Source organism: Moschus berezovskii, chromosome 22 (genome assembly GCF_049115385.1).
Source record: "Moschus berezovskii isolate FMDL1 chromosome 22, NW_MosBer_1.0, whole genome shotgun sequence".
Lineage (NCBI taxonomy): Eukaryota > Metazoa > Chordata > Mammalia > Artiodactyla > Moschidae > Moschus > Moschus berezovskii.
In genome coordinates this window covers 60,491,640-60,515,257 of record NC_142481.1, presented here as the reverse complement: position 1 = coordinate 60,515,257, position 23,618 = coordinate 60,491,640, and the positions used below count along the sequence as shown (strand labels likewise).

Below are 23,618 nucleotides of genomic sequence, written 5' to 3'. Positions count from 1 at the left end.
ATGATGGTTATGTTCTATAAAGTAACTACAGTCACTTGAATTTATGAATACTGGACCATTGCTCCCAGAGAATTTCAGTAAGATTAGGTAACCAGTACCCTTGGGCTTCCCTTGTGGCTTAGCTGGTAAAGAATCTGCAATGTGGGAGACCTGGGTTCGATCCCTGGGTTGGGAAGATCCCCTGGAGAAGGCAAAGGCTACCTACTCAAGTATTCTGGCTTGGAGAATTCCATGGACTGTATAGACCATGGGGAAGCAAAGAGTTGGACACAACTGAGTGACTTTAACTTTCACTTAAATTCCTGCACACTTCTAGTGTAACCTTGTTTCACTTGTGTTTCAGATTAAAGACACCTTATTTAACGAATACTGTTTATTCATTAACATTGAACTCACAACCAACAGCACCAGAACTCATACCTGAAGGAAGTGTATCTATCCCATGTGTTGCCAGGAGGTACAACATAGCCTTCTTGTGCTTAGGAACCAGAGTAAAATCAACAAAGAACATGGGACAAATAGAATATGTGTTTACAGGATGAGAACTGAAGCAAGGAGTCACAACCTGGCTCTGTTCAACTTCAGCTGGGCAACTGAAATTCATACTGGGCAACTTTTTTTTTTTTTGGCTTTGCATCTGCAGACATGCAGGAAAGCCTCAAGAACTGATTTGGGGATTCAAATAAATTTTAGTGAGTAGGCAAATTCATAAATGAGGAAAATCTGATACACAAACATGCATTGGCTATATTATATTTTTATGCATAATACTTTAGTAATTTATAGGCCGTGTGCATTTTCATGACCATCTTAATGTAAAGAAATTATTAATTTCATTTTATTGAAGGAATTATTTTATTTTCTAATAAATCAGCATTTACCTTATTATATTACATTACTAATGCCTATTTTAGTCCCTTGAGGTGCTTTACCAAGGTTATCAAAAAGTGTTAATGAGAAAGAGGACATTCACAAAGCTTAACACCCTTTGAAGAGCAAGCAGTGGAGGACAGAGACACAGATAATCCAGTTAGGAGACAGCAAAGTGTTTTCAGAAGCTCCAGAATGTTGAAATATATTGAAACAAAACTGACAGTCCTAGAATGTAGCAAGCCAGTGAAAAATACATGTTACAACTTGAGACTTTCTTTATTGATCTCCTTTTGCAAATGAGAAAAGCAAGACTCAGGGAAGTTGAGGGAGGCAGGCTGAGGAATATCATTAGGGATAGATCAAGAGCTGAGACCTTGGTCTCTTCTCCCAGCCTGAAAATGTTTCCACTAGAAAAGGCTACATTCTATCAGCGTCTCATTGCCTGTAACCAATAACCTATCCTCAAGATACAGCAATCAGGTATATCAATTATGAAGGCAAGACAAAAGGCTGGATTGGCTGTTTTCAAATGTGTAATTAAAGAAAAAATTCTTAGTCAAGAATTACTACTATCCAACAGACGAATCCACATGGATTTAAATTTCTTTAACCATTACAAGCTAAAAGATACAAAGAAAATCTCTTTTGAGTGGATAATTTCCGAAACTTAAAAGTTTGAAAATATTTTCTAAACACAGTCTTCTAAATAAAATTTTAAAAATTTTAGGATAATGTGAATCCCAGTGGTTGCCTCTGTTAGAATGTACAGGGCTTTTTTTCTTCTTCTTCATGAAAGCCTTTTCTATATTGAAATAGTTTTATGTAAGAAATGTCTCATCAAACATTACACTGTGAGGACATAGTTTCAGTGTGGAGAGTGATCAGTGGTACAGCTGTGGCTTTTGAAGTTTTGTGGAAATGATAATTCTATGGCTTAAGCTCACCTTTTCCCGGGCACCCACTTCCAAGACTTCTGGATTTAGTTTCACTGACTCAGTAAATTTAGAGACCAAGGTCTCTGCTCTATTAAATGCAAGCTCCCCGTGTGATTCCAAGATAAGGGCTCTTGAGACCCTTTCATGAGAAGACTGGAGAGGGTGAGACATAAAACAGCAAAACTATCTTTACTACAGGGATTTCAACAATAGAGACCTTCCTAATAGCTATGAGAGTTAATAAGTAACTACCGTTATTTAAACGCAGCCTTGTTTACATCCAGTTTTGCTCCAGGATGCTAGCTGCTTTCTATCTCTCAGGTTTCCTTAACACAGCACTTCCGGCCTGTTCTTGCAGTCTTTATCACCAATATCACCCGCAGCTATTAATCCTGAAGGAATACACACTTTGCCACTGTGTTGCTTAAACAGCATTTTTTTTTCTTTACACTGTTATCACATTAAAAAATAGCAGTCAGTCCAAGATAAATCAAGTTCTTAATTACTCAGTTGCTTAACATACGGTCTATATATTAGAAATCACTTCAGGGAGAGAAATCACTTCTGGTCTACACCAGTAGACCTAAAATGCCTTTCAGTGTTTTAGCATATATATTAATTTCATAGATTTTTCTGCTATCTCTCTTTCCTCATTTCCCTGTGTTTCCTTACCTTGACAACTCTCTTTGCATTTGGTAAAGGATAAGTTTCAAAAAAATTAAATCATGACTCTTACACAGATATAAAAATAAAAGCTAAACACGTTTTGAAGATGTTATTTAATGTTTAACTTTACTAATGAGGGGGCTCCCTGGTGGCTTGGCTGGTAAAGAATCTGCCTGCAATGCAGGAGACCTAGGTTCAATCCCTGGGTTTGGAAGATCCCTTGGAGACGGGAACAGCTGCCCACTCCAGTATTCTGGCCTGGAGAATTCCATGGACTGCATAGTCCATGGGGTTGCAAAGAAGCGGACACGACTGAGTGCCTTTGACGTTCACTTTACTAATGAGGAAACTGGTAAGATGTAACAGCCAGTTGTAAGAAGCTTCAAAGAACAGATATATCTCTACATCAGTAACACTGAAACGATGGTGCCAATGGAGGCAAAACCAGCTGCTCCCACAGCAGAGGAACCCAGGCAGCCTCTAGCAGGTAGAATTTGCTGGCCTGCAGACAGGAATTACTTGTTGTAAGGAAACAATGACTTTCTTGCTAAGCAACACAAATAACAACAACAACAAGTAAGTCTGTGCTAAAGGATAATTTAAATATGTCTTAAAAGTTAGAGATAGTGGACTTCTCTGGAGCAATTCAAAGCTTATCTCCTCCAGATTTATTTGCCTACCTTCTAGGAGTGATTAACCCTAAGGACTTGCCCGCCTTCTCCTTGGAGATTTGTTGCATTCCAGAGTTCTCTCTCACTCTTAGGAGGGATGGAGGGATGCCAGCTATCCTCTGTAAGCTCCATGTCTTGTGTTTTAGGGGTCCCTCTCTCATGGTGCACCTTCGTGGGCACATAGAAGGCAAGATAATTTGTTAGCTTGCAAGTGGGAGGTCTCATACCCTTCACAGTTTCAGCCTTAGCCTTATTTTGCAGTTCCATCAGATGTCTACTATTAGAGCCACCAGAGAATCACATAGATCGCCTGGAAGACTGTGCTGTAGTCTGGGCAGTGCTTTGGTTCTAGTCATTCATTTATTTATCCCTTCAGTAACTAGTGTCTTTTTCTGCACGTTGTGCCCAGCCACGCACTAGAGGTGCTATAGTTAGCAAATTAGAATCTATCATTCCTCTAGTAGAGCTTACAGACCAGTGGGAAAATCCCATTTAATAAATCACAGAACACTGAATTACTCATAATGAAGTTTTTGTCTTTTATAGTTGTAATTTCTAAACAGGTACTTGTAGATACATTGGATAACATGATCATATCCCAAAGAACAGTATAACACTTTGCAGAGAGTCCTCTGTTAGTAAAACACATGAGAACTGGAGCCTGGATGTTGGGCCTTTGCATCCATTGCCCAGAATCCACTGTGATGCTTTCATTATCTCTCCTTTGCTCTGGACATCTTAATTACTGATAAGTGCAGCGTCTGCATAGCTTCATCTTTGTAGCACTTTTTATTGAAAGTGAACTCGCTTGCAGAAACTATCATAATATGGAAATCTTAGAATTTCAAAAGGAGACATTTCTCTGAGCTGCCCTTTAGCAGCCAGCACGCACTGTGGCCTTGGATTTCTTACAACACCTTAAGAGACCTTGAAAGAACACGATGTGTTCATCATGACCCAGAGGATGCTAAACGATAGGGAAGTCCCTCTAGGGGTGACCCGAAAGGCAAAGAGACAAAGGCTTCAAGTAGGTTTATTGTCCAGCTCTTTTGACAGCTACTCAGCCAGAGATGAGCTGCTTCACCCATGCCATTGATTCTCTACAAGAAAGGATGAATGGTTCTGCTGAATAATAAAAGCAGAGTCCAGCAGAGGCTAGGTTAACAGATTTGCCCGGTTAATAATCTTAAATTTCTAATAGCCAAGACTGTGTGGCTAAAATGATAAAATTTCAGACTTAATATATTGTCTCCTATATTCTCCCTCCCACCTTTTTTTTTTCAAATCTGTAAATGGAGGCTCAGATTTCACCTGATTTTCTTAAGGGTGCAGACCCATGCCAGATCCGCAAACTCAGGTCTCCTGATGGTCTTCTTGCTGTCCTGCTGTCTGGCCATCCATAATTAATTTCATTAGCTTGTATATCATGTCCTCTTTGAGGAAAGCAATTTACTGATCAGGCTTTTCAGTCAGCTGAAATTCAAGGTGGAAATGAAAGCAATGGTTTTATTGCTATAAGAGGCGATGGTTTCAGAGAAAAATTATGTTCCACTCATGGAAGAGAATAAGGCTGTCAAATTTGCCTCCTGTCTCATTTATTTAACAGGCCTCTCCATTCAAAATTCTGATGACCAGGAGAGGGGTGGGAGTGGAATTTCTTGTTTTGATTGTGTTGATCCATGTGAATGTATTCACTAAAAACAGGGGGTCTGGGTATCTCTACCGACTGTTTTCCTCCAATTTAGACTCTTTCTCTGTAATACCAAAGAGTTATGTGACTTAACGGCACATTTATAGCAGAGTTTTGACAACTTCCAATCTGTTTCTCACCTATTAAATCAGAGGCCTTTTGATTAATGTGTTCTTAGGCCTGCGTATATCACGGTAAATATAATATGAAGTTGATTGCTGGGAAAGTTGAAAGACAGATACAATATGTCTATCTTCTGTTACAACCCTTGTAGGGTTTTTATTTCATCTAAATAATTTTGGTAATCAGTGGGATGGAAATGTTTACAGGCATTCAGGTACCAATAGAGGTAGCTCTCACACATACGCAGAGATGTTTTATTTTTCTTCTGAGTTGAGATGTTGATGCTGTGTCACGTATTCAGAAACATCACTTGCTATTGCACTGCATAACTGCGCAGATCACATGGTACTGAAATGAATATTTCAAAATTGACTTTTAAAGAAATAGGTGTAATTCTAGTGTAATTTCCTAACATCTGTGTCCTATGAATATGTATTAATGTGTATGTGTTTGTGTATGTAGATTAATCATATTACATATAGTTTTGTATCCTGCATTCCCCACTTAAATATTTTGTACATTTTTCCATATTATTAAAAAAAAGTTCTCCGAAGTGTGATTTAAAAAGGAAATAGATGTACACTCATAATTAAAAGTTGTCTGAAGGGAGATATACGGGCCATAAAAAGTTGACCTTTTTTTTGCTGGCAGCATGGATGATTTCCAAGAATGGATAAATCATTGCTTACATTATGTAATTTAAAATATTTTATAGATTCAAAGATGCATTTTTTTTAAAACTTTAACATCTCTGAATTCAGGATGTATCAACAGTCAGCAATGTTTTACAGTTATAATAGGCAGCATTATTCTTTTCTTTCTTAAACAAAATTAATGATGCATCTTTTAAAAGTAGAATGTCAGATTTGATGAAATGTACAAAATTTAATAATCAGTTTTCTTAATATTTTTACCGTGAATACTTTCTGGCTGAATTATATGAAAAAGTAGAATAAAAACACTGCAGATGCATGGCAATCATATAAACTTCAGGGAAAAGAATCATTTTACTATAATTTAAAAATTTTAAGAATCCATTTGTGTTGATTCTACCTCTCAGAGAGGTTTGATGACTAGAAAAATTTGACTCAGATAAAAGGTGATTTTGATTTTCTTTATTTATTTTAACTTTTGCAGACTAGTGATGGTCTCCTCTCTTTCTTCCCCCATTTCTGCATACAAGAAACTGCGTGGACCATCATACAGCACAATGGCTCTGATGTCACAAGAGTCCGAAATACCAACCCAGAGAACCCCTACACTGGGTTTTTCGAGTATGTGGCCAGCATGGAGCAACTCCAGGCCACCATTAACCGCGCGGAGCACTGTGAACAGGAGCTGACCTACTACTGCAAGAAGTCACGGCTCGTAAGCAAGGAAGGTAAGTGAACTGGGGCATCCATTCCCCTACCCATGGGTGTCGTACTGCACCAGCTCCTGCAGAGTTTAATTCTGCCAAGGTGGTGGCATAGAGCTGCCCAGGGCGTGTGCGTCCCAAGTGTTTAGCAAGCCTGTCACAGTTGGGAAGTCACGGAGACTCTATCGCCTGAAGAAAATAACAAGGTCAGCTGACACTGAGCTTTGTTTAAAGCCTTGATTGTCTCTGGCGTTTCTTCCTGGCCTCGATCCGAGGACTGCACAGAAAGGGCTTCCTCCTCATACTTGGTGAATGTTCAGTGTTGGTCCCTTGTAAAGGGCAAGTGACACATTCAGTTTGTTTTTATCATGGGAAAGAGCTAATAAAAATATGACTCCGTTTTCTGAAAGTGACTCTTCTGTGTGACTCTTTCACGGATTGTTGACAAGTTACCCTCTGGGTATAACTGAAAATTAGAGCAGGCTGCTGGAAACATGGCTTTTTTTCCCCAGTAGCTCAAATAGGAATCAGAAAACCATGTTTAACTCTTTCTTTATTCTACCTTTAATATCCAGTTTCTGGCCCTAAATTCTGATTCTAGTTTGTGTTTTTCCCTTTAGAATGTCTCATTATGTGAGACTATCTCGAGTCCCACCAGGTCTGCCTCCATGTAGGTTTTAATGACCTGATACATGAAGCTATTGCAAGACCTTTCCTACTGGCCTCTCAACTGGCCATCAGTCCCTATCTCCTACCCACCCAATGTAGCATCCAAAAGATTAATCTGTATAACGAAAATTCCGTACTGTCCTCCTCGCTCCTCTGTCCAATACAGACTCTCTGTCTGGACATCTCCATGCCACCAGGTGGCGGGTGGGTAACACATATAAAGTGAAATTGAAGGGAGCTTCCCTGGTGGCTCAGACGGTAAAGCGTCTGCCTGCGATATGGGAGACCCAGGTTCGATCCCTGGGTCGGGAAGATCCCCTGGAGAAGGAAATGGCAACCCACTCCAGTACTCTTGCCTGGAAAATTCCATGGACTGAGGAGCCTGGTGGGCTACAGTCCATGTGGTCTCAAAGAGTCGGACACAACTGAGTGACTTCACTTCACTCACCTCTCTTTCCAGCTCTCCAGGGCATCATGCTCACAGTGATCCTACCAGTTTAGTATGCGACTGATGGTTCATTGTGAATATCTATCTTGGAATCTATTTTAAAAAAACAGATAAGCAAGTATGGAAGTATAGTCTAAGAGGAAAAGTGAAAGTAACTCAGTTGTGTCCGACTCTTTGTGACCCCATGGACAAAGAATACTGGAGAGGGTAGCATTTTCCTTCTCCAGGGGATCTTTCCAACCCAGGAATTGAACCCAGGTCTCCCGCATTGCAGGCAGATTCTTTACCAGCTGAGCCACCAGGGAAACCCTTCTAAGAGGAAAGAGAACTGTAAATGCAGGAGGGTAAATGAATGGGATGAAACGAAATGGAATGAAGTTGCTTGACTAGAGAAGAAAGAAGAGGAAAGACAATCGTCACAGTCACAAATGAGTCAGACTCGAAAAGAACCAGAAAACCAAATCCCCAAGAATGTTAGTGAGCGAGCTGAGCCCCACACGATGACGAGGCGATGGCCCTGAGTGTGAAGGTGTGTCCTGCCGTCAGGGCTCTGGGCGCTGCACGTCTTGCTCTTGAGGCTCCCCAGAGTTTCGGCCAGGCTCGGGAGCCACTGGCGAAGAGGATAGTAAACTCTAGAAGTCTGTAGAACCAAGGTTGGGGGTAACCATTGAATACACAGATTTTCTTCAGATCCATAACCCTAGAATCCATATAGGATGGATTGGAGGTGGAAAGGAGAGAACAGTTTGGATTTTGAGGTTACAGTAAGGAATGTACGGGAAAGATCAGGAAGGTGGTGTGAGACAAGTTAAATTTACAGTTTCAAATCTTGAAACTATAGCAGCATCAAGCAATAATGGTGCTGTGATTATGGATGAATAAAGTGGAAATGTTTATGAAAATATTTCCAGCGAGATACGGGTCCTCCAGCTCAGCACACTGGAAGGGTGGTCAGTGTGAATACTCAAGCCATTTGGAATTTTATTCATAATTACACCGTCATCCCTGATATTTTATCATTTCATTTTCAACTTTAAAATTTTCTCATGCTTTTCTTAATTCTTTCTTATATAAAATTCCTTTAGGACACTTCAGTAAGACTAAGGAAATCAGAGGTATTTGGTATCTTTAAAACATTCAGTGGTTTCTACTTCATAGGGAAGATAGCAAATTTAGATGTGAAAATACTATTCAGTATATAAGAATAATAATTTATTTTTAAAAAATCTATAACCACGTAATGTTTTAAGCAGTATGTCAAAACAGATCTATTAAATGTTTCAAGTAGGTTTTGCTTTCAGTTGGTGAGTTAATCACGCAGTTAAAGAGAATGAAGACTGTTGATGTTGAGGAGCCTGTTAACACAAGCCTCCAGTAGCTCCTTGACTTCTTGGCACAGCGCACAGGAATGTATAGTAATGCTGAGTGAGAAGTTACCTGCATTAGCACAGATCCAATGTAATAGTAAGACTTTACGAGCACTGCCATTTGTAAGTAAGGGAGAAATTAGTAAAAGTAAGGCTAAGGGCCACAACTTGAAAGGTTGCAAGTCAGTGGAAGAATGATAGCTCGCCTTTGAGGAGCTGACTGATTTGGTGCCGCCGTCTTCTCACGCCCTGACTCTCCAGTGGCTGTGGTTTTTCCCCTAAGACAGATTGCCTGCAAACCATATCTAAACGTTCTGTCTATGCCTTGCCCTAGCGTCTTGGCATCATTTTAGTCTTAGCTCTGTGAAGGAGCTGGTAACTGAACATTCATCATAGAAAGAAATGCATTTGGTTGAGGGAAACTTTGTTTTTGAGTGTCGTATTTGCTTTGGGCATAAAGATCTTTCAGTGTTATTTCTGTAGTCTCTGAAGAAGTAGCCAAGCCAGTAAACAGAAAAAAATATATATACTTTTGAATGTATCTTGAATCATAGTGAGGGAGTGCCGTACCATGCCTAAACAGCTAGTTTATCTTTAGTCGATAAGTATATTAAGATAAATCACTGACTTTACACAGCATTTCATAATCTTCTAGTAGGCATTTTATGTTCTCAAATCAATTTTGCTTCTCATCTGTTAATTACTGTGGATTATAATTTGATGCCTTGTTGTTTCAAAAAATTATTTTTAAGGAAATGGCATGTATGAACTCTCAATACAATTTTTTTTTACTATTATGCTGGTTTCTTTTCTACTCAAAGAGAAATATATCAATCATTTAAGCTTAAATAATGAAATATTTTTTAAATAAAGCTTTCTAAAGGAAATGCCATCAGTTACAAAGTTTGGAATATCACTACATCAAACCAGTCTTTCCTCCTTTCATTCTTTTTAATGATTTGGGAAGGAAGGGAATTATATTGGGATGAGAGGTCACGGGTTATAAAGCAGATGTCGTTTTTCTCATCTTTATTTTTCAGATGGAACCCCTCTGAGCTGGTGGGTTGGAAGAACCAATGAAACACAAACTTATTGGGGAGGTTCTTTGCCTGATCCTCAAAAATGTACTTGTGGATTGGAGGGGAACTGCGTTGATTCTCAGTATTACTGCAACTGTGACGCTGACCGGAATGAATGGTGATTTTTATGATTTCCTTATACAAAATCAAGTTTATTATTAATTTTTTAAAATGAATCAATGCCACATATATAGGTAGGTAGATACCGAACAACTTACTACAGCAGAAAAATTAGATAAAGGTATGTTTTGATGAAATGTATTGCAACTAGTCTGATTTCTAGATGTGAAGATCATGATCTTTTTATTTGAATTTTGTGGTAATAGAGCATGAGTCATGCACCTTTTATTTTTGTAATATGATGAAACAGAGGCATCTGTTTCATACTTGCTTTTCATTTTGAGTCAATTATCATTATCTTTGAAATTAAGTATAATTAAGAATTATATTCGCAAAACATAATTATATAAATATATTAAACTTTACATAAATTATATTTAAATAAATATATTTAATTACTAATGTATCTCTTCAGTAGTCTTGCCTATAAACCTTTAAATATGTAAGCTTAGACTTTCCAACAATTACTTAAACATGTAGCTCTTTTATTTTCTTAAACGATGCACTATATTATGAAAAATTGATATTCTGTTTATCATATTTTGAAAAAGGAAATCTATAATATTTAGATTTTATATTGAGCTTGAAATGTTTTATTTATTCATTTGACGTTACATTTATTCATTTGAAAAATATCAAAGACTGTGTTATATCAAAAAGCAGATAATTTTATGCCTCTAAAGGAGGCATCTGTATGGAGTCATTATTGTACTTTTATTGTTATGTGTTCAGCATAAAGAACATTGTCTCTCTTACTTAAAGTCCGGTGTTTCAAAATTTCTATTATTTTTGGAAGATACTTTTTTCTTCTCGCTGCCTTCACACACACACACACACAAATGCCCACAGTGTATTTTAAAATGTGAATAAAACTTTTAAAAATATTAAGCTAATCACCAATAGGCTTCCCAGGTAGCTCAGTGAAGAATCTACATGTCAAAGCAGGAGTTGCGGGTGCAGTCCTAGGGTCAGGATATTGCCTGGAGAAGGAAATGGCAGCCCACTCCGATATTTTTGCCTGGGAAAGCCCATGGACAGAGGAGCCTGGCAGGCTACAGTCCATGGGGTCACTAAAGAATCATACATGACATGGCGACTAAACAGCAACATCAGTCACCAATAACTCTATCTCTGCATGACATTTTATTCATTAAAAATAGTTTTTAAAAATAAGATTTTGAAACTTTTCATATTAAATTCTGCTTATGCTTAAGTAGCTTGTGTAAACCTAACCCCAGATAACATTTATAATCCCAGGAAAACTATTAAAAACACCTACTTGAAGCAAGGAGAGATAAGAAGGCCTTCATTAGCCATTAATGCAAAGAAATAGAGGAAAACAATAGAATAGGAAAGATCAGAGATCTCTTCAAGAAAATTAGAGATACCAAGGAACATTTCATGAGAAGAAGGGCTCAATAAAGGACAGAAATGGTATGGACCTAAAGGAAGCAGAAGATATTAAGAAGGGGTGGCAAGAATAGACAGAACTGTACAAAAAGATCTTCACAACCCAGAAAATTACGATGGCGTGATCACTCACCTAGAGCCAGACATCCTGGAATGTGAAGTCAAGTGGGCCTTAGAAAAGCATCACTACGAACAAAGCTAGTGGAGGTGATGGAATTCCAGGTGAGCTATTTCAAATCCTAAAAGATGATGCTGTGAAAGTGCTACACTCAATATGCCAGCAAATTTGGAAAACTCAGCAGTGGCCACAGGACTAGAAAAGGTCAGTCTTCATTCCAATCCCAAAGAAAGGCAATGCCAAGGGAAGTTCAAACTACCGCACAATTGCATTCATCTCACATGCTAGTAAAGTAACACTCAAAATTCTCCAAGCTAGGCTTCAGGAATACATGAACCGTGAACTTCCAGATGTTCGATCTGGTTTTAGAAAAGGCAGAGGAACCAGAGATAAAAAGGCCAATATCCGCTGGATCATCAAAAAAGCAAGAGAGTTCCAGAAAAACATCTATTTCTGCTTTATTGACTATTACAAAGCCTTTGACTGTGTGGATCACAATAAACTGGAAAATTCTGAAAGAGCTGGGAATACCAGACCACCTGACCTGCCTCTTGAGAAACTGGTATGCAGGTCAGGAAGCCACTGTTAGAACTGGACATGGAAAAACAGACTAGTTCCAAATAGGAAAAGGAGTACGTCGAGGCTGTACATTGTCACCCTGCTTATTTAACTTCTATGCATAATACATCATAAGAAATGCTGGGCTGGAAGAAGCGCAAACTAGAATCAAGATTGCTGGGAGAAATATCAATAACCTCAGATATGCAGATGACACCATCCTTATGGCAGAAACCAAAGAAGAACTAAAGAGCCTCTTGATGAATGTGAAAGAGGAGAGTGAAAAAGTTGGCTTGAAGCTCAACATTCAGAAAACTAAGATCATGGCACCTGGTCCCATCACTTCATGGGAAATAGATGGAAAAACAGTGGAAACAGTGTCTGATTTTATTTTGGGGGCCTGCAAAATCACTGCAGATGGTGATTGCAGCCATGAAATGAAAAGACTGTTACTCCTTGGAAGGAAAGTTATGACCAACCTAGACAGCATATTAAAAAGCAGAGATACTACTTTGCCATCAAAGGTCTGTCTAGTCAAAGCTATGGTTTTTCCAGTGGTCATGTATGGATGTGACAGTTGGACTATAAAGAAAGCTGACCATAGAAGAATTGATGCTTTTGAACTGTGGTGTTGGAGAAGACTCTTGAGAGTCCCTTGGACTGCAAGGACATCCAGCCAGTCCATCCTAAAGGATATCAGTCCTGGATGTTCATTGGAAGGACTGATGTTGAAGCTGAAACTCCAATACTTTGACCACCTGATGTGAAGAGCTGACTCCTTTGAAAAGATTCTGATTCTGGGAAAGATTGAGGGCAGGTTGAGAAGGAGATGACAGAGGATGAGATGGTTGGATGGCATCAACGACTCAATGGACATGGGTTTGGATGGACTCTGGGAGTTGGTGATGGACAGGGAGGCCTGGTGTGCTACAGTTCATAGGGTCGCAAAGAGTCAGATAGGACCGAGTGACTGAACTGAACTGAACTGAACTAGAAGCAAGTGGAGAATAACCAAATGTAGGCAGAAACTCCCAGGGTTGGGAGCCTTCAACCCTTCAAAGAAGGTACTATCAGTGGATGAGATTTATGTTTAGATGCCTTTTCTTTGAAACTACTCACCAGATCACCTGCCATGGGGTGGCTAGAACTCAAAGATTACTAGAGTTGGGGGTGGGGGGCTGCAGGTATCAGAGGAAGATTCAGAGCAACCAGAATGACTGGAAATGGATTTTTGGACATTTTGGAATGGAGAAAACCACTTGAGAGGAGACCACTGTATCAGGTCCTCTGGAACCCTGACCTCTGAGCTGCACATGCACGGGGGAGATTTCTAACAACCAAGCAGAGAGATGCAGTTGGACCACTGATCACCTGATACAGGGATTTCAGCAGCAACCACTAGAGAGACCAGATTGGGAGTGTAAGTCTCCTTGGTTGACTTGGGCTTTGTGAAGCCCTAGAAATAGAAATGACAGAAGGTCCAGGCCTTTATAGCAAAGACTATGCCCCCAAACTGAGTATGATTGAAAACTACCAGTGAAACTGACCCAGGCCCACCCCGATGAAGTAAAAACAAGCCTCCAGCATTTATTGTGATAAGGTTGTGATTTAACCATTTGTGAAAACAAAAATGAAGCCTTCTGAGAAGGAAAGCAAATTCTAGAGTCTCTACAGTGTATCACCCATAATATCCATAATATTATAGCTGCTGCTGCTAAGTCACTTCAGTCGTGTCTGACTCTGTGTGACCCCATAGATGGCAGTCCACCAGGCTCCCCCGTCCCTGGGATTCTCCAGGCAAGAACACTGGAGTGGGTTGCCATTTCCTTCTCCAATATTATAGCAGTGGTTGCTTACTCCAAAAAAAAAAAAAAAAAAAGCAAACTTTGATCCAAAGTCAAGAAAATGAGTTCTAGCAGAAACAGGTGCTGGGTCACTGGTGTCTGATTAGCAGGCAAACATATTAAATCAACTCTTAAAAAATGTGTAAAAAATTAAAGGTAAAAATAATCACGAAGGAACCAAGGGTATTCTAAGCAGATACATGATAACTTTATTAAAGAGGCAAATGTACATTTTAGAACAGAAAAGTGCAACATCTGAAGTTAAATATTCACTGCATAGATTTCAGCTCTTTTGGGAGTTAGCAAAAGAAATCTTCAGTAAACCCAAAGACAGATCAGTAGAAATCATTCAATCTGAAAAACGCAGGAGAAAAAAATTGAAAGAAAAATTGACAGACCCTTTGTGGCTTCTGGGAAAATATCTATGATTTAACCGGCAAGAAATTGGAGTCCCAGAGCAGCAGGAAATAAAACGAGGCAAAAGTATATATAGTTTGATGAAACCATGGCTGAAAATTTCTCAAATTTGCTTAATAAACATCTCTGGAAGCAAGCCCCCGAGATGGCCCTGAATTATCCACACTTCTTGTTATTCACACCACTGTGTAATTTCCTTCTCTTGTGTGTTGCATGGACCTTGTGACTTGCTTTTAAAGAATAGCATATGATAAAATGACGAGATGTCACTTCAGAGACTGAGTTACAAAAGACCGTGACTTCTAACATGCTTGAAATTCACTCTCTGCATCTTCTAGCCTTCTTGTTTGATTCAGCAGCCTGCCATGTTGTGAGCTGTTGTGGACACCCTCAACCAACAGCTGGTGAATACCCAAGGCTTTCAGTTCAGTGCCCAGCAAGTAGAATACTGCCAATAGCCACAGGAATGAGCCTTCCCCACCCAAGCACTGAGTTGAATTCAATCTTTGCCAACACTTTGAGTGTAGCCTGAGAGAGATGCTGAACCAGAGGGTCATAAAGCGGAAGAATCACAGATTATATAAAAGGTCTTAAGTCACCACTTTGTTTTGGGGGATAATTTGTTATTCATTAGTATTAACAGAAAACTAATACAATTTCAATGATGTTTTTGAAAGTAGCCAGTTTGGGTGAATCTGGTGGAACACCTTCCACACCGGGGAATCAGGATGCAAATCAAGGTGACCTCCCGTCAGAAGACAATGAAATCACACCTTTCATGGGGAAAGGGAGGCGGTGTCGACCTAGACTTTTACAGAGGCCAAAAACACATCTCACAAGTGAAAGTAAAATAAAGTCCTGTTCAGGTGAAACAAATGCAGAGAGAATTTGTTGTCAGCAGAACTGTACCATAAGAAACAGTGATGGAAATTCTTCAGGCTAAACAGACCGTTTAAAACAGATCTTCAGGTGGGAATGAAGGGCACTGGGAATCATGAATATGTCAGTAAATGGAAAAAGCAGTGTTTAAATTTTTCTCTTGATTAAATTAAAATTCACTATTTAATTGTATTATAAAGTTTGTAGCATCTGGATTTAAAATATATTGCAACCATGGCATAAAGAACAGGTGTTTGTGTAGGGAAGGGTGTTAAAAATTATCCCATAGCAAGCTTATGACATTTTAAGTAATACAGCATAAAATCTAAGTAGACTGTGATGAATTAAGGATGTATCTTATAATCCATGAAGTAAATATTAAAACAAAATAAGCAGATATATAGCTAAAGAGTGAGTGAGAAAATAAAATTGAATACCAAAAGAAATAGGGAGTAAACCAAGAGGAGGCATGAAAGGGGCAGCAGAAATGCAAGATGTCCCGTGGGGGGAAAAATAAGAAATAAATACCAAAATGGTAGATCTAAAAACACACTATCAATCATTACATTAAATGGAAATGGATTAGCCATCTCATTTAAAAGGCAAAGAATGGCCAACTTAAAACCACCAGTTATATTCCGACTGTGAGGAGCACTAAAATGCTGCCCTGTTTTTTCATCCTCAGATGAGCAATTTGCTCCTGACTCTTTTATGTGTACCCATTTGGCTCGGAATGTCTTGGCTTTGAAATGCAACCAGGACTGTTGTTTACTTTCTGTGTTAATCAGAATAATTTAGGAACCTTGCTGTTGTTGTTGTTACTGTCTTTCAGGACCAATGACACCGGATTCCTTTCTTATAAGGAACATTTGCCAGTGACTAGGATTGTGATCACAGACACTGGCCGGCCGCACTCAGAAGCAGCTTATAAACTGGGGCCTCTGCTGTGCCGCGGAGACAGTAAGTGGTGGCGACGCACCCTCAACATGTCTGAGCAAAGAGATGTCACCTAAGAGCCATGTTGCTACTTAATAATTAGTCAGACTTCTCTTTTGAAAACCCATAAGCAGTGTCTGAAATAATCCCCCTAGTCAGTCAAAAAAGTGCCCCGATAGAATGGAGAGCCCTAGAATAAATGCCGTGACAGCAGGCCTTGTTAAGATTCCAAAGGAAAGAAACCACAGAGCATCTCTGTTTGACTGGCTCATAAGTTCATTCCGTCCTTCCTCAGAGTCTACATGCCGTTACCCGTATAGGAGCACCTCAGTGCTGCATAACGTTATTAAGGGTGTATGGTGAGTTTCCTACTGTTGGGTCCGGGGTGAAATTAGAACATCAGTAGAATCAAAGTCAGTTTAATCAAACATATTTCAGCTTTCATTCTCTCCCCCCCCCCCCAGATTGTGTGTGTGTTCTTACTCTAAATCAGTGGGATCTGCTGCTGTTTTGTATATTCAATATATGAATACTCTGAACCGGAATTTTTTAATTAAAATATAGTGTCACAGAAAATACATATTTTCAGCAGAGAATGAAATGAGCATATGTGGCCATTTATAACCTCTTTGAAGTCAGTTAGGTTCGAGACTGATTCATTACTTTTTTATGCTTTTAGTTACTTCCAGAACTTAAAATGCAAATAGAAGAAGTATTTATTTACCTTAAAAGTGTATCCTGAAATGAAGGTTTATTCTAGAGGCTCAACAGAGAAAGAGTTGGTCTGACAATGCGTTGGATTTATGGAGATGCATAGAGAAAGTTGCTTAGCTAAAAAGCAAAGATGATACTGGCCTATAAAAAGGTGTATGCACATTGTAAAAAAAAAATGGCCTACCATCCCTAATCTTTATCATCTCAACTTCCTGGTCTGCCAGTAGGCCTTACACAGTCACTTTAGGATGACATAGGATATTTCACGGAGGGAAAAGTTATGTGCAAAGAGATGAGGTTGTAAACGCAGGCTGCATCCAGAGAAGTGCAATGATTTTGCGTGACAATGGAGAAATTGTTCTATTCATCACATGCACTCCTCACAGCTGGCTCTGATCTGAACACTGCAGGGGCTCAGGACGGCTTCCCCCATTTACCACCGTCCCTGGGGAATTGTTCTACTTTGACTGAGGTCGCTGTCAACTCGATTCCTTAGGGGTTCTTTCTTGCAGACTTCCCGTCTTGAACTTGGGCACACAGCATCTTTTTACTCAGTGCAGGGCTTTTCCATCCCAGGTGACTCGCTCCCTTAGGGGGCATTTGGCAATATCTGGAGACGTGTTTGGCTGTTGCAACTGTGGGGGGTTGAGTGCTACTGGATCCAGAGGAAGCGGCCAGAAATGCTGTGAATATCCTACAATGCACAAGACAGCCCTCCACCACAGGGCATATCTGGTCCCTGAGGTCCGTGGCGTGAGGCTGAGAAATCAAGCATTCAGCTGTTACGAGAATGGGCGTACAGAGGGAGGCTCACAATATTAGGACAAGGATTGAAAACAGTGTAAGTGTTTGGAGACCTGAGGGTTCACCTCGGACATTAACGAAACAGTCCCTGAGTTTTCCCTGGCCTTCCTGTCTACCACGTCTACTTTAGGTTTGGGGCTGATCCTCACGTGAGTTCACAGAGCATTTTCTGCATAAAGGACCCTGTCTGAAGAGCAGCAGTGTCAGTTAATGAATGCCCCCCATTTTCTCTGTGTGGGCAGCCTGCACCCCTGAAGGTGCAAAGCCCTAGACACGTTTATTTTAGTTTTTTTCCTTTCCAAATGAGATAAACGGGGCAGATGTGGGGCTTCTAGATACGGAATCATGCAAAGTGGGCCTTATAAGCAGAGGAGAGTTATGTGAAAGTTATCCTGAAGGCACTGGGGCTGGAACACTAATTAGGACTAGGATACTTTAAGACTGAGAACTGGCTTAGTTCTCATGATCCAGGAAAGTGACCTTTGAGTGTAAGACGAGGACAATGATGAAGGCTTGAACTAGGCAATGGTTGGCGTGGGGCTTAGCTAAGGAGCTCAGTCAGGGAGGTGAATTCAATACGATTAGGGGTGAGGGTGACAGGGTATGAGGATGACCTCCAGGTTTCTGACTTGAGTAAAGCTGGTGGCACCATTTGTTGAGACAGTAAGAATGATTCGTTGAGACACAGAATTCTTAGATTTTCTTTGAACAGAAAATGGAAAGATGAAAATTAAAAAAATAGTATCTTGGTCTTAACACACAAACCAGAGATGTTGAAAATTTCATATCTAGCCATGTTTTTCTAGGAAAGAAAAAACAACCCAGAAGCCTTGAGAAAGCAGGATGAATAAAGAAAAATAAGTGAGACCCACAGGTACCAGATGCTAGCTGGCTCCTAATTCAAGTCTTTATTTTCATTTTTAAAAATGTGGATGGGTGTGAAATTTTGTTACTACTAGTATTATTGTTTAATGTCAGAAGTCACAGATAACATTGTTAAACATTTTACCAAAAGCACAGAAGATGTGAATGATAAAGTCCCCTTTTTAAAGTTGTTCTGCAGATATAAAACTTCATAAATATTGTTGACCTAAAGAATTTATGAATATGAAAATAAGTTTTTTGACAAAAATATGTGAAAAGTAAATGGCAGAATTCAACATCCTATTTATAAAAATTAAGGAAACTAGGAACTTAAACTTCCTCAGTATTTTAAAAGACATTTGTGAAAATCTAAAAATCTGACACTTTATCCTGAATTGTCACAGACTTAATGCTTCCTCTCTAAGATCAGGATCTAGACAAAGATGTCTGTTCTCACCAATCCTATTCAGTATCATACTGTGAGTCCTAGCGCACATAGTAAGTAAAGAAAAGGAATTCAAGGCCTATAGATTAGAAAGGAAGAAATAAAATGTCTCCATTTATAGATGACATGGTTTTCTAGGTAGAACATTCCTAAGAATATTTTTTAAAAGTGAGTTTGGCAAGGTAATAGGATGCAAGTTCAATATGTAAAAACAAATTATATCTCTATATGCTAGTAATGAAAAATTTAAACTTTAAAAGTACCTTTTTATAGCAGAATTAGAATCCATTTGCAAAAACAGAAGAATTTCAACCATACTTCAAGCTGCATACCAAAAATAATTCAAATTAATCATAAACTTAAATGTAAACCCACAAACTATAAAGCTTCTCTAAGAAAATATGGAAGAAAATCTTAGTGAACTTGGGTTAGGAAAGATTTTTTAGATAGAACATCAAAAGCATAATCCATAAATTTTTAAATGATAAATTGAGGTTCATCATAATTAAAAACTGCTATTAAAATGACATTGTTTAAAAAAATAGAAAGAAGAGTCACATATGGGAAAAATATGTTTGCAACGTCCATATCTGATAGAGGCTAGGATCCAGAATATATGAAGGACTTTCTAACAGTGCAATTAAAAAAACTCAAATTAACAAATGGGCAAATAATTTGCACAGACATCTTGTTAGATAAAATACAGATTTCAAAGAAGCACATAAAATGATTTTCAATATCATTAGTCATTAGGGAAATGTACTACATTTAACACCACAATAAGATACCACTGTATAGCTATTAGAATGGCTAACACTGTAAAAATATAATAAAACAAACAAAAAAAACCTGACAATATCAACTGCTGAGAATATAGAGCAGCTGGAATTCCTCATGCACTGCTGGTGCCAAATGCAAAATGGTACTGTCACTTTGGCAATTTTTTATAAATCTAAACACATATTTACTATAAGATCCAGCAATCCCACTCCTAGGTATTTGCAGAAGAGAAATGAAATATCTGTATGAATAGGTTTATATTGGTTTTATGCATAGTCTTCTAAAACTGGAAACCACCCAAATGTCTGTGGTTTAATGAATAAACCAGTGGTTTAATGAATAAGCCAGTGAATAAACATTCCATTTTACTGTGGTGTATCTACACTGTACAATGGAATATTACTAAACAGTAAAAAGAAGCGCTTTTCTGATACGAATCAGCATGGATGAATCTTTAATGCATGATACTGACTAATAGAAGCCTGACTTAAAAGGCTATGTGCTGGAGCATTCGATTTCTAAGATATTCTGGAAAAAGCAGAATCATAGGAACAGAAAAAAGATCTCTTTCGCCAATCGCTTCAAGGCAAGAGGAATTTTACAAAAGAGAACAGGTAAAGGAGATGTTCTATGTCTTGAGTGTTATGGTAACTTATGTAACTTGAAGCATTTGTCAAAATTCCTAGATCAATACACAGAATTACTCAGGTTTATTCTATGTAAATTATCCTCAGTACATCTGACTCAGAGAAAAAACCCTAAAAATCACAACTCACAACTGAACATTAATAATAGTACAAATAGTTATTGTTGCTTAATTTTAAAGACTTTATTTTTGAAATAAATTTACAGTGAAATGAAGAGGAAATTACAGAGATTTTTCATATATTTCCTGTCTTCACACATGTATAACCTGTCCCATTAGCAACATCACTCACCAGAATGGTACTTTTTTTTTTAAGCAAAAATGAAGGTTGCTTAATTTTAAAGTTGGGTAATTAAAAAAATATCAATAGTTAAACTTGTAAGACATAAAAACTATGTCTTATATAGTCTTACATAAAAACTAGTCTTACATAAAAAAACTATGTCTTACATAAAAACTAGTAAAGATTTTAGTAGCATGGGTATTCTCCAGGATACTTCTAGGATCCTACTGAATAGGTTTCTGACTTTTACCAACCTTGGAGACAGAGGATCAAAGGAGCAAATCATGGGAAAACATCTGGGTCTATGGTTAAGAGAAACATGAGAAATAGGAGGGTTTATGTAGGTATTTTCCTTTCTGCTCTCTCAGGAGATGTGGGACCATTTACATTTGTGGGGTGCCATCATAAGTCTTCTAGACCAATACTTCTTCATCTTCAGCATGTGTTAAAAATTACCTGGAGAGCATGCCAATTGTGGCTATGTTATCTTCAGTACTCTCACCTCACTGAGGAGAAAGAGTAGAAATCTAGTATTGACCCACAAAGTTAAATGATTTTTTGACATCAATCAGGAAGATACCTGCATGGACCTTCCCCCACTTCTGCAGGTCCTTCAGCACAAAGAAAATTCATCAACCACTGATAGCATCTAGCATCATTTTCTCTTCACTTGCCTTTTTCCCTTCATCTCTGAAACACCCCCAGTCCTTTTACTGAAATCATTCACACCCTTTCTCCACGAAGCCTTCCACAGGTCTCTAGAGGACTTATTCCTACACTTTCAAAGAATGTTGAGTAAATTACAAAGATAAACTTCTTGTTCTGGCTTTTAATTATTTCTGAGCCTCTCAAGAACAGGTCCATTCCTCATTTATTATTGTATCTTGACACCTAGTACATTACCTGTTACATGAAAGATAATCAATAAATAGCAGTTTATGAAGGAATAAGAATGATCCATCATATACAGCTCAAGAAACTTATAGCTTGTGAATTATTCGTGAGAGACAGGAGTAAGTTTTTGAGTGTACTTATTAAATGATATGCAAATATATTTTAATTAAAGGAGTTTTGATTACATTTTGAAAGACATTCTGATCTTAAAAAAAATCACATACTGGGGGGAGCACGGGAAGATGGCGGAAGAATAGGATGGGGCGACCACTTTCTCCCCCACAAAATCAGCAAAAGAACATTTGAACGCTGAGTAAATCCCACAAAACAACTTCTGAATACCGGCAGAGGACATCAGGCACCCAGAAAAGCAGCCCATAGTCTTTGAAAGGAGGTAGGAAATAGTATAAAAGATAAAAAGAGAGACAAAAGAGGGAGGGACAGAGCTCCTTCCTGGGAAGGGAGGCTTAAAAAAAAAGAAGTTTCTAAACACCTGGAAACGTGGGTGAGTCTGTGGATAGCCTTGTAACCTCAGAGGGCCACATAACTGGGAAAAAAAGACATAAATAATTAAAACCCACAGACCAAGTGCCCAGAGGAAACTCTCAGCGGAGAAGCGGCACAGATGCCTGCACCCCCTACTAGGGGGCTGGGCAGGGAGGCGCCGCTGCAGCGCTTAGAGAGAGGACTGGGCATGAACGCCCCCAGGGCAGTCTGAGGGCGCTGACGGGAGATAGCTAAGCAGACTGTGCAGCGAAAAGCCTGCGAAAAGGTGAAAGGCCCCAACCTAGGACTCCGCCAGCCCCGCTCACAGAACAAAGGACTGAGCAGAGCGAGACGGCTGAGGGCGGCCCATCCCCCAGCTCCCGCTGACACAGGCAGGGAGGGTGGCCAGTGCCACAAGGGGCAACCGTGGACACAGAGAGGCTTCCCATGCCAAGCTGCAGGCAGGCTTCCTTGCTAACCAAGACAACTCGGGTTCGGGCTGGTCGATATCCACCTGAGAAAGTGCACTAGTTGTATACCCAGAAAACTGAGCAGCATGGACCGGGGAGGCGATAAGTTGCAGCGACTGTGCTCACCAAACACCTGGTCACCTGAGCTGCTCAGACCGGGGAAGGCACAAAACGCAGGCCCAGCCAAGTCTGCGCCTTTGTGGAGTACCCGAGGACCTGAACCCGAGCCACTCAGACCTGGGAAGTGCATGCAACCCAGCGCCAGCCGCGGACAGCTCCCGGCAGAGCAACCCAGAGGCTGAGCAGCATAAACAGGGAAAGCACACACGCTGCGAGCGAGAGTATTCCCAGAGTAGACAAGACAGTGTGAGCACTCCCCACAGACGCCAGTGATATTTGTTAGCAGTGTTCCTCCCTCCCCACAGCATGACTGAAAGGGTGAGCTGGAAAAAAAACAATAACTGTCCACCACCGCATCCTGGTGTCAGGACGGGAATTAGACACTGAAGAGACCAGCAAACAGAAGAGCTTTTACAAGAGAAGGAACTGCCTTGGAAGTAACAGAGGGAGAAGCCTTGAGCCTACCTACTGCAAGAATAAGACCGAAAACCAGAGGCAGAGGCTTAAGGCCAAATCCTGAGAACACCAGAGATCTCCTGTTTCAGGGAACATTAATTAATAGGAGATCACCAAAGGCCTCCATACATACACTGAAACCAGGCACCACCCAAGGGTCAACAGGTTTCAGTGGAAGACATACCATGCAAATTCTCCAGCAACACAGGAGAATAGCCCTGAGCTTCAACATACAGGCTACCCAAAGCCACCCCAAACCAGTGACATCTCAAACTCATTACTGGACACTTCATTGCACTCCAGAGAGAAGAAATCCAGCTCCACCCACCAGGACACCGACACAAGCTTCCCAAACCAGGGAAACTTGACAAGTCACCCATCCAACCCCACACACAATGAGGTAACTACATATTAAAGAGAACTCTGCAAACTACCAGAGGACTGAAAGGCCACCCCAAGCACAGCAATATAAGCAAGACGAAGAGGCAGAGAAACA

General features: G+C 39.6%; 1 protein-coding gene across 6 annotated transcripts in view; it reads left to right on the top strand.

The window, feature by feature from the left end:
• CNTNAP4 (contactin associated protein family member 4) overlaps positions 1 to 23,618 on the top strand; it is a 284,057-nt gene that overhangs the window by 205,810 nt on the left and 54,629 nt on the right. For all 6 annotated transcript variants that reach the window (XM_088830269.1, XM_088830270.1, XM_088830272.1 and 3 more), the window contains 3 exons: positions 6,142 to 6,339; positions 9,840 to 9,996; positions 16,057 to 16,184. In XM_088830269.1, coding sequence (XP_088686395.1) covers positions 6,142 to 6,339; positions 9,840 to 9,996; positions 16,057 to 16,184 — 483 coding nt within the window. The remainder of the gene's footprint in view (positions 1 to 6,141; positions 6,340 to 9,839; positions 9,997 to 16,056; positions 16,185 to 23,618) is intronic.